The sequence below is a fragment of the Anomalospiza imberbis genome, chromosome 3 (genome assembly GCF_031753505.1).
Source record: "Anomalospiza imberbis isolate Cuckoo-Finch-1a 21T00152 chromosome 3, ASM3175350v1, whole genome shotgun sequence".
Classification (NCBI taxonomy): domain Eukaryota; kingdom Metazoa; phylum Chordata; class Aves; order Passeriformes; family Viduidae; genus Anomalospiza; species Anomalospiza imberbis.
Genome location: NC_089683.1, coordinates 4,044,506 through 4,054,563, shown reverse-complemented (window position 1 = coordinate 4,054,563; position 10,058 = coordinate 4,044,506). Strand labels below are relative to the sequence as shown.

General features: G+C 53.5%; 1 protein-coding gene across 1 annotated transcript; it reads right to left on the bottom strand.

Annotated features, from left to right (window-relative positions):
• Positions 1–298: 298 nt before the first annotated feature.
• Positions 299–9,547, bottom strand: LOC137470150 (ostricacin-2-like). Its single transcript, XM_068183196.1, has 3 exons — positions 9,172–9,547; positions 8,104–8,191; positions 299–429 (listed from the first exon to the last, which is right to left on the bottom strand). The coding sequence occupies exons 2-3, from the start codon at positions 8,159–8,161 to the stop codon at positions 299–301; spliced, it is 189 nt and encodes a 62-aa protein (XP_068039297.1). The 5' UTR covers positions 8,162–8,191; positions 9,172–9,547.
• Between the last annotated feature and the right edge of the window lie 511 nt (positions 9,548–10,058).

Below are 10,058 nucleotides of genomic sequence, written 5' to 3'. Positions count from 1 at the left end.
TGCAGATGCAGCAAGACCTGGATCATGTCCCCGGTGCTGTTCAAGGACCAGGAATGTTTCCCTCTTTGGTGGCTTTGGTGACTCCTCTGCAGAGTCTGAATGAGCCCCCTGGGACTGAAGGAGACTGAGGAGGCCCTGGCTGACCTGGGGCTGCTGCAGCCCCACTCAGGGCAGATCCGAGCACCTTCGCTTCCCTCCCCTCTACTCTGCCTTGAATCCTCATGGACACTGAGCCTTTAGCAACTCAGGGGCCTTTAAACACCTTCTGCCATGACAGCAGCTTTTGAAGTTCCAAAACTTACTTTTTACAGCAAAAGAAGAACTTGGAACATCTTCCTTTGATGACAAAGGGGAACTTGCACTTCAAAAATCCACAGTACCCATTTTCTCGCTGACATTGTTCCTTGTTTGTTGGCTCCAAGGAGGACCCTGTGCAGTGAATGAGTTCAAAGTGAGTGTGACATAAGTGTCCAAAATGTGTTGGGTTCCAGGGCAGCTGCTGCTGGCTCTGAGTCCCAGTCTTTTATGGGAACTGAGCACCAAACCCAACATCTTAGACTCTCCAGTCAGAGTTCATTTTTTCTACAGCAATGTGTGCATGTGGGGAAAGACAGAGGGAAAGACCAGCAGGAGCTAGAGGAGTTGCTGTGCTGGATCCTCAGCAGCCCAGACCTTCCTCACAGCAAATCCCTCGCAAATGTCATAAATACCTGAGAATTGTGGTCTCTTACCAGGACCTGGAAAACCCCTCTGATGGGGGTTCACACCTCAGCCATCTCCCCTCTGTCCCTCTCACCTGCAGCACTGTGGACCAGCAGGAGGAGCAAGGGGAAGAGCAGGTAGAGGATCCTCATGGCTGATGCCTGTCCTGGGTCTTCTCGGGGCTGCAGAGGGAACACACCAGAACCAAAGCAGGGTCAAGGATTTAGGGGAATCTTTGTGCCTGGAGAGGCCAAGCTAAATGAAATCTTCTCCAATGCACTTCACCCCACCAGACAGCCCAAAGCTTGCTGCCCAAACACCCTGCACAATCCCCTGAAGGCAGGAAAGTCTTCCCAGCACAGGAGGCAAGTATCCATCCTCAACTCCAGATTATTCCCAGGATTCCCAGCCAGCCCACTCCCCATCCCTGTGCAGCAGTGACCCAGGAGGAATCAAGGGGGCAAGGAAGTGTCTTGGTGGCCCAGAAGTGACTCTCCAGTGACCTACCTGAGAAAGGTGTAAGTTCAGAGCACAGCAAGGCAGAAATGATCTGTAACAAACCAAGCTGGAATCACCTGTGGGAAGAGTCCAGATCGGGGAGTATCCCTGTGCCCCAATCAGGCCAGTTTTGCCCTGTTTCCAGGGGGCGGGACAAAAGGCAATTGTGGCTGATGGCACAAGTGCCCTGGGCCAACCCGGGAGTGCCCCATGGCTGTGGGGGTGCTGGGGCTGCCCCTGGTCCCTCCCTGCTGCAGGGGCAGAGGCTGAGGTGCCTCCTGGGGCTGTTGCAATCAATGTCACCGTTGTCCCCATGCAACACCTCTTGTGACACCCGTGGCACAGCGGCAACGGGCTGTGGGGCCAGCAGGAAAATCTTTGGGATGGGCACAGGAATTGGTGGGTGCGGGCACAGGCACCAGTCCAGTACCAGGGAAGCAGAATCCTTCTTGCATAGGCTCACAAGATCAACTCTGTGATGGTTTTCGTTTGAAGGGACCTGAAAGATCATCTCTTTTCACCCTCTGCCATGGACAGGGACACCTTCTGCTATCCCAGGTTGCTCCAAGTCCCGTCCAACCTGGCCTTGGACAGTTGCAGGGATGCCGCAGCCACAGCTTCTATGTGCAACCTGTGCCAAGGCCTCTCCACTCTCACAGGGAAGAATTTCTTCCCAATATCCCATCTCATCCTGCCCCTTGTCTGATTGAAACCATTCCCTCTTCTCCTATCCTTTTCCTATGAAATGAAGAATCCCTTGGTGTGGGATGTGCAAAAAGAGAATATGGAAAACAACTTTAGACACTGCAAGAACATCTTATTAGACAAGAGGTCTGTGCAGCTGCCATGTCAGGGGCATAATCAGGGTACCCTCTAGTGGGTTTCTGACAAAATGAGAGCAACACCAGGATAGATGACAAATTCTGTCAACCAGGTGATGCAACAAAACTGCGCCTCCTTCTAATGCCAACCAAGGTGAAGAAATACAAGCTGGATGCAGCCATCACTTGTGAATCCAGTGAGTTTGATGCCAGCCATGCCACTGGGAGAAGTGACAGTCCTTGCCAGGCAGGAGGGTCTGTGCCATGTGCCCAGTTTGGCAGCTTCCTCTCCGGGTGTTTGGCAGAGCCATCTGGTCCCCCCTAACTACAAGGGGCGAAGTGCTGGGGTTTTGGCAAATGGAACATCTTGGCCTCTTCTGCTTCACAACTCAGAGATGTGAAGTCACAGTGACACGGTGTCAATCAAAAAAATTTGGGAGAAAGATTCTGGATGCTCAGCAGAGGCACCACATGCACACACCACTGATGGTGGGTTCACTGGGAGGGTTTTTTGAATGGAATCAGAAAAGGTTCCAATCTGTGCCAGAGCAGCAGGTCAGGGATGGTTTCCAGGGAGCAGGGTCTGTGTTCTTGTGTCCCTGGATGTGTCCCAGTGTCCCTGGATGTGTCCAACAAGCCACAGCACTGCAGGGTCGCTATACAAGGCAGGATGACACAAGGCCCTGGGTTGGGAATCCTTCTCAGAGGTGTCAGAAGAGGAAACCAAAGCCTCATTTTCTGTGGTGCAGGGGGAGAAACAGGAAAAGGAACTTCTGGGCTACCAGTGCCTCCAGCCTGGCCTCCCTATGCTGCAGGCAGCAGCAGACAAGGTAGTAATGAGTGGAATGTATAGAAAGATGGAGTGTATAAGTGATGCTGCAGGAAGCTGTGCTGTGGTTACTGAGTATTGCATATAGACAGAATGCAAATGAAAGAAAGCACAGCAAACCTTTAGGTTCAGGTGTTCATTTTATCCCTATCAAGCTCCTGAGTCACATGGGAGCTCTCCTGGTGGCAGTGCCATGCTCCCTGAGGTTCTTCACTGCCATTCCTTTAAGGAATGGCTCCTGCTGCAGCTTTTGCAGCTGGGACTGGAGCTGGGTCAGTGTAACAAAGCTGAGGCTATTTTAGGGAGGAGGCTTTGCCACTATGTCCACAGTTCCCAGTCCATGTTCTTCTGGCATGGGAGTAGGGTCAGGAGAAAAGAATGGTATCTGGGCCTATAAACACCAGGATAAAATCTTAATTCCCTCAGAGGGAGCATCTGCAGGGCAGCTCCACCATAGATACCCCACCAAGGCTTAGCCTGGCTGGCACTGCCAGGCTCAGCGTCCCCAAAGCACGGCCAGGCAGGAACATCCCCAGGGACACACGTGCTGCTCAGCCCCAGCACCATCCCCAGGGCCTTCTGCTGCCACCAAGGCAGTGCCAGCCCCAGGGGCATCAGGCACAGCAGCCCTCCAGCAGCAGGACACGCACACACGGCCCAGCCCTGCAATGCCAAAGGGCTCGTCTTTATTCAAGCCGGGAAAAGCAGCCCCTGCCCCAAAGACACCGGGGCTGGCACCACAGGGCTCCAGCCCAGCAGCACCCAGCAGGAGCAGCTGCCACTGCTGCTGTCAACCCAGCTGGGCACGGCACAGGCAGGGAGGGGAGGGGACATCAGCAGATGGGTCCAGCAGCCAGAAGCGAGGGACATGTCCTTCTCAGGAAGTTCAGGGTTTCAGCCCCTGACACTGTAAGAAGAAAAAAGACACATTTTATTGGCTGTAACATTTCCCTGCCACTCTCTCTGCTGCCCTGCAGTGCCCAGGGTGAGGTGCAGCAGAGTCAGGCTCAGGGGAGGTGAGGTGCAGTCCTTAGTGCAGACAGGTTGGACCTGGGGTATCTCAGTGCTGGCAGCCCTGGCTCCAGGTCTGTGCAGATGCAGCAAGACCTGGATCATGTCCCCGTTGCTGTTTAAGGACAGGGAATGTTTCCCTCTTTGGTGGCTTTGGTGACTCCTCTGCAGAGCCTCCTGGGAAGGGGGAGAGTGGGGAGGCCCTGATTCACCTGGAGTTCCTGCAGCCCCAGTGAGGGGAGATCAAACCCTCAAGGACTATTCTCTCCCTTCTTGAGCCTCTCTCTCAAAGCATAAATGCAGGACAGTATTTATCATGTGTTGTCAAGAAAGAAGTTGGTAGTGTTTTTTTCTGAGGAAAAAGGAGGAAAATCTTTCTTCAGCCAAGCATCTGGGCCTTACCTTCTGCAGCACACAAATTCTCGCGCACATCTTCCCACAAAACGTGTACCGCGGGGGCAAAAATGCCTCGAGCAGAATCCCCGTAGTCTGCTGCAGACAACTGCACTGCCTGTGTCCATGGAGAAAGACGCACACAGGATAATAAAATTATTAATCTGAGAGGTCAGATTGTGGTTATAGACTGGGTTATGGTCCCCTGTGCTGGTGCATTTCAGGCCAAGAGAAATGATCAGATCCAATCCCCCCACAGCCACATCTCCAATTAAACATGGCTCACCTGGAAAATCCCTGTTCCCCTGAACTGGAGGCACACCAGAGCAGAGATTAGAAAGGACCAGCATGAAGTTGAGAAAAAGCCTCCCGGCTTCATTCCTATGTCTGCCTGGACCAGCACAGCTGACAGGCAGGGATTCGTCACTTTCCACATCCCTGACCCACAGAAGAAGCCAGGATTCTGTTTCCATGAGTTCCCTCCACCCCAAATCTGGGTCCCACTGGAAAATCACTCAAGAAAACCCTTTCACCTCCATCCCCTCTTACTGTCTCATCATTCCCACAAACACGGTCACTTCCAGGGACACTGAATTCCCACAGGTGCAGGCTCACACTTTACCCCATCTCCCCTCTTCCCTTCTCACCTGCAGCACCTGGGACCAGCAGGAGGATCAGGGGGAGGAGCAGGAACAGGATCTTCATGGCTGCTGCCTCTCCCAGGTATTCACAGAGCTGCAGAGGGAACACCAAGGCAATGGGGACAGGCAGGACCCTGAGTGGGCAGGATTCCAGAGAGAGACCCCACACTCACCTCCCTGACAAAGGCTTTGGTGTTCAGGCAGCAGCAAACCCAAGAGGAATGGCTGTGTCCAGATGCCCTTGGGGCCAGGGAATGCTGCTGTGCCCCAAATGCGCTGGGTTTATAGCAGTGCTGGTGGGTGGGACAGGCCCCAGTTGCTGCTGGCACAAGTGCCCTGGGCCAACCCGGGAGTGCCCCATGGCTGTGGGGGTGCTGGGGCTGCCCCTGGTCCCTCCCTGCTGCAGGGGCAGAGGCTGAGGTGCCTCCTGGGGCTGTTGCAATCAATGTCACCGTTGTCCCCACGCAACACCTCTTGTGACACCCGCGGCACAGCGGCAATGGGCTGGGCAGCAGAGGGCTGGGACGGACAAGAGAGGCCAGTTGGTGTTGGGAAGAGTAGAAATGAGGAAATGCTTTCCCTCCTTGTGATCTCTCATTTTATCTGTTCTATACTCAATGTGGGATGTCAAGTCATGATCTGACTGAACATTGCAATCGTGCCCAGCTTTGCACAGTGAGAGGAAAGGTTTGTCACTCATTTCACTTCCACAGCTCTGTTGGGGAGTTTGGAAATGAGCTGGAGGAAAGAAAATTTCCTGCATTCCCTCTTGCCCTTTACTTCCCCCCGTGTGCCCTTGGTAACTCCTGAGCTCGTTTTCCACACCTCCATCAGTCTGGCTCCAGATGTTGTGGGCCAGGGAGCCCCTGGGTTGGGGGAACAGCACTTCACTGCAGAGGTAAAGGGGGCTTGAGGTAACAGCCCCAGAGTCAGTGCCAGGACAGGTGACCGCAGATGAAGGAAATGCCAAGGTAGCTAGGGATGGTCTGAACATCCCTCACCAAATCGTGCAATTTTGGGAAGCAATGGCAGTGCAGACATTTTTGGGGTCAGTCTCTTCTCATAGGTAACAATCGACAGGAGCAGAGGAAATGGTCTCAAATAGCCCAGGGAAGGATTAGACTGGGTATTAGGAATCATTTCTTTGCAGAAAGGGTAATGGTTCTTTGGGACATGCTGCCCAGGGCAGTGGTGGAGTCACCAATCCTGCAGGGAATTTAAAAGCTGTGTGGATGTGACACTTGTGCTCATGGTTTAGTGTTGGGGTTGGCAGTCCAGGGGGAATGGTTGGACTCGATATTCTTAGAAGTCTTTTCCAACATCAATAATTTTATGGGTATGATTCTTGGGAGGAAAGTCTCCAGTGAACCAGGCAGGGTCCCCAGATGCTCCCAAACAACTGTGGAGATGGACAACCTCAACAGGTATTGAACCAGGCAGGGAATCAAATGCCTGAGGTTTGCTTTGCACACAGGGAGAGACCCCTGCCTTTGACGGAGCAAAGTATTGTCACTCCAGACCACCTGAGATGGGCAGAGACACCGGGCCATTCTGCTGATTCCATGCGGGTAAACAAAGTTGGATCATTGTACAGCAAAATGGGACCTTTTCCGCATTTCACCCCGACGAGGACTTGCATGCTTTCCTCCTCCTCCTGTCTGCTGGGATGGGGTGTGGAGCAGCACAGCCACAGCAGGGAGGGCTGTGGTGCTGGAGCAGGACAAGGAGGAGCAGCAGGGACAGCTCCTGTGGTCACCACGGCCGTGGCCACTCAAGGGGCACAGCCCCCAGCACAGCTCTGCACATGAGGCCATGGCTGTTGGGGACAAGGGACATCAGGGACTGGCAGGACCAGCACAGGGAACCCAGTTCCCCAGAGGGAGCATCTGCAGGGTAGCTCCACCACAGGCACCCCACCCAGGCTGGCCCAGCCAGGCACTGCCAGGCTCAGTGTCCCCAAAGCACGGCCAGGCAGGAGCATCCCCAGGGACACACGTGCTGCTCAGCCCCAGCACCATCCCCAGGGCCTTCTGCTGCCACCAAGGCAGTGCCAGCCCCAGGGGCATCAGGCACAGCAGCCCTCCAGCAGCAGGACACGCACACACGGCCCAGCCCTGCAATGCCAAAGTGCTCGTCTTTATTCAAGCCGGGAAAAGCAGCCCCTGCCCCAAAGACACCGGGGCTGGCACCACAGGGCTCCAGCCCAGCAGCACCCAGCAGGAGCAGCTGCCACTGCTGCTGTCAGCCCAGCTGGGCACGGCACAGGCAGGGATGGGAGGGGACATCAGCAGATGGGTCCAGCAGCCAGAAGCGAGGGACATGTCCTTCTTAGGAATTTCAGGGTTTCAAACCCAGCGACTGTAAAAATAAAGCAGAGAAGCACATTACCTGCTCTAACTTTCCCTGCCACTCTCTCTGCTGCCCTGCAGTGCCCAGGGTGAGGTGCAGCAGAGTCAGGCTCAGGGGAGGTGAGGTGCAGTCCTTAGTGCAGACAGGCTGGACCTGGGGTATCTCAGTGCTGGCAGCCCTGGCTCCAGGTCTGTGCAGATGAAGCAAGACCTGGATCATGTCCCCGGTGCTGTTTAAGGACAGGGAATGTTTCCCTTTTTGGTGGCTTTGGTCTGTAGGGAGGTCCTGGCTGGCCTGGGGCTGCAGCAGCTCCACTCAGGGCAGCTCTAAACCTGTCAAGAGCTTGTACCTTCACTTTTAGTTAACTTTCACCAATTCTATGTTAGAATGAAATTTTTAAGAGATCCCTCTGGAAAAAAAAAAGGAAGGAGGTATTTCTTCCGACAAGGATCTGGTCTTTACCTTTTGCAGCACATGCTGACTGCTGAACATCTTCCAATAAGTTTTGAGTGGGAGCTGCAGCCGTCAAAGCTGCAGAATCCTCCTCGGCGTCTTCATCGATCTGAACTTCCTGTTTCCATGGACAAAAGCATACACAGCTATTACAACAATAATCTAGGAGAGCAGGATGTGCTTGCAGTCCTGCTGGCAAGCAGGGACTCCTCACATCCCACATCCTTGTCTATTTCCTTGGGATCTCTCCATCCCAAAATGGTGTCCAGTTGGAAACTCACTTGAGAAACCCTGCTGACCCCTGATACCTTCTCAAAATTCCCATAGACATGGTCACTTCCAGGGACACTGAATTCCCACTGGTGCAGGCTCACACTTGCCACCATCTCCCCTCATCCCTTCTCACCTGCAGCACCCTGGACCAGCAGGAGGATCAGTGGGAAGAGCAGGAACAGGATCTTCATGGCTGCTGCTCCTCCTGGGTCTTCACAGAGCTGCAGAGGGAACACCACAGCAATGGGTACAAGCAGGACCCGGAGTGGGGCAGGAGCCTGGGCCCTGTGGTTCACCAAACTTCAGAGGGGCTGCTTTCTAACCACAGCTTATGATGTTTCTTCTACTTTCTTCTTAAAAAGAACTCTATGGTTTGTGCCATCCTGCCAACCCTGGGAGCATTTTAGAGTGCCTCACTCCTTTGGAAAGCAATTACACAAGTAGATGCTTTTAAATTATTTTCTCTGGTCTATTATGTCTTCCATAGACCTTCCCCTCAAAACAGACTGCAGACCAAGGGGCAAGTGTTGCCAATTAAACCAAAACAACAGGGAGTGAAATTTGGGAAAATCAGAGAAAAAGATTGTCATTGAAAGTTACTCAACTAAAGCTCTTTTACACTCTTTGGCTTCAAAATTAAATACATGCCCCAAACACCCTGACCAATCCCCTCTGCTGCCATGGGATCAGGAAAATACCCTCCAGTTCAGCTTGGCAGTACCCATCCTCACCCTCCAGAGCACTCCCAGGATGACCAACAATGACATTCCCCAGCACTGACCCAGAGAGCAGCAAGAGGGCAGGCAAATGTCTTGGTGCCCAGAAATGGGAACAGAAATCAATGTGTGAAATTACTGAGAGCCTGAAATGATGGGAAATCTCTGTACTGCTGAGGGAAAAGAATCTTCTTACTTTATTATTGGAAGTGCCCATTGACCCAGCAAAGAAGATCCTGGGTTACCTGCAGCATCGAGGCACTTTTCCAGACTATCCTGTCCTTGGGAAACCTCACTTTCACCTGCCACATGTTCTTAGTCTCACATGAAGGCTTTTGTTGCCTTTCCCAAAAAAGTCTCTGATGGCCAAATTTTACTATCCCTAGGTGCTTCCAGCAGTTTGTGCTTTAGGAGATGCTGCTCTGCTGGGCTTTGAGCTGGGACCCTGAGTGGGCAGAAATCCAGAGAGAGACCCCCTCACTCACCTCCCTGACAAAGGCTTTGGTGTTCAGGCAGCAGCAAACCCAAGAGGAATGGCTGTGTCCAGATACCCTTGGGGCCAGGGAATGCTGCTGTGCCCCAAACGCGCTGGGTTTATAGCAGTGCTGGTGGGTGGGACAGGCCCCAATTGCTGCTGGCACAAGTGCCCTGGGCCAACCCGGGAGTGCCCCAAAGCTGTGGGGGTGCTGGGGCTGCCGCTGGTCCCTCCCTGCTGCAGGGGCAGAGGCTGAGGTGCCTCCTGGAGCTGTCGCAATCAATGTCACCGTTGTCCCCACGCAACACCTCTTGTGACACCCGCGGCACAGCAGCAACAGGCTGGGCAGGAGAGGGATGGGATGGACAAGGCAGAGTCACTCATGCTGGGAATGTAGCGAGATCGGGTCTCCAGGACGGTTTGGATGGATGAGAGATCTCTGAAGTCAGGTCTTAGAAAATGTGGTTTATTAAAAGGGGGAAAGGCCCTGCTTGGAGTTGCCAGGCGCAACTCGTGGCAGGCCCAGGGGGAGAGGGAGAGGGAGAGAGAGGGAGCGAGGGTTCCAGGTGAGGATCCCAAGGGAAGGTCCAAGAGCGCGTCCGGTCCCTCGGGCACACCTTATCAGGGGGCTTCAAGGTGGGCTGGAACAGGACTTGGGCCAATGGGGTCACAGATACCTGATACTTCAGGGGAGGGTCACAGGTGTGGGATGAACCATACATTGTGGGGGGAGACAGAGCATTCCATTTTACCCTTGGACCTATCTGCAGGTAAAGGGCATTGTTTAATCAGAAAGGGGGATTGCTTTCAGCCTGGCTATACTATTGTTTTCTAGTTATTCAGTAGTCAAGGTTTGCTATTTCAAATCTAGTTCTCATCTCAATGTCTGTATTTTCC

Bases quoted from the DNA above. Each gene is read 5' to 3' on its own strand.
- LOC137470150 (XM_068183196.1), bottom strand. From the start codon at position 8,161: ATGAAGATCCTGTTCCTGCTCTTCCCACTGATCCTCCTGCTGGTCCAG. The intron at 430-8,103 runs GTGAGAAGGGAT...TTCACTGCACAG, and splicing joins GCTGGTCCAGGGTGCTGCAG to GGTCCTCCTTGGAGCCAACA.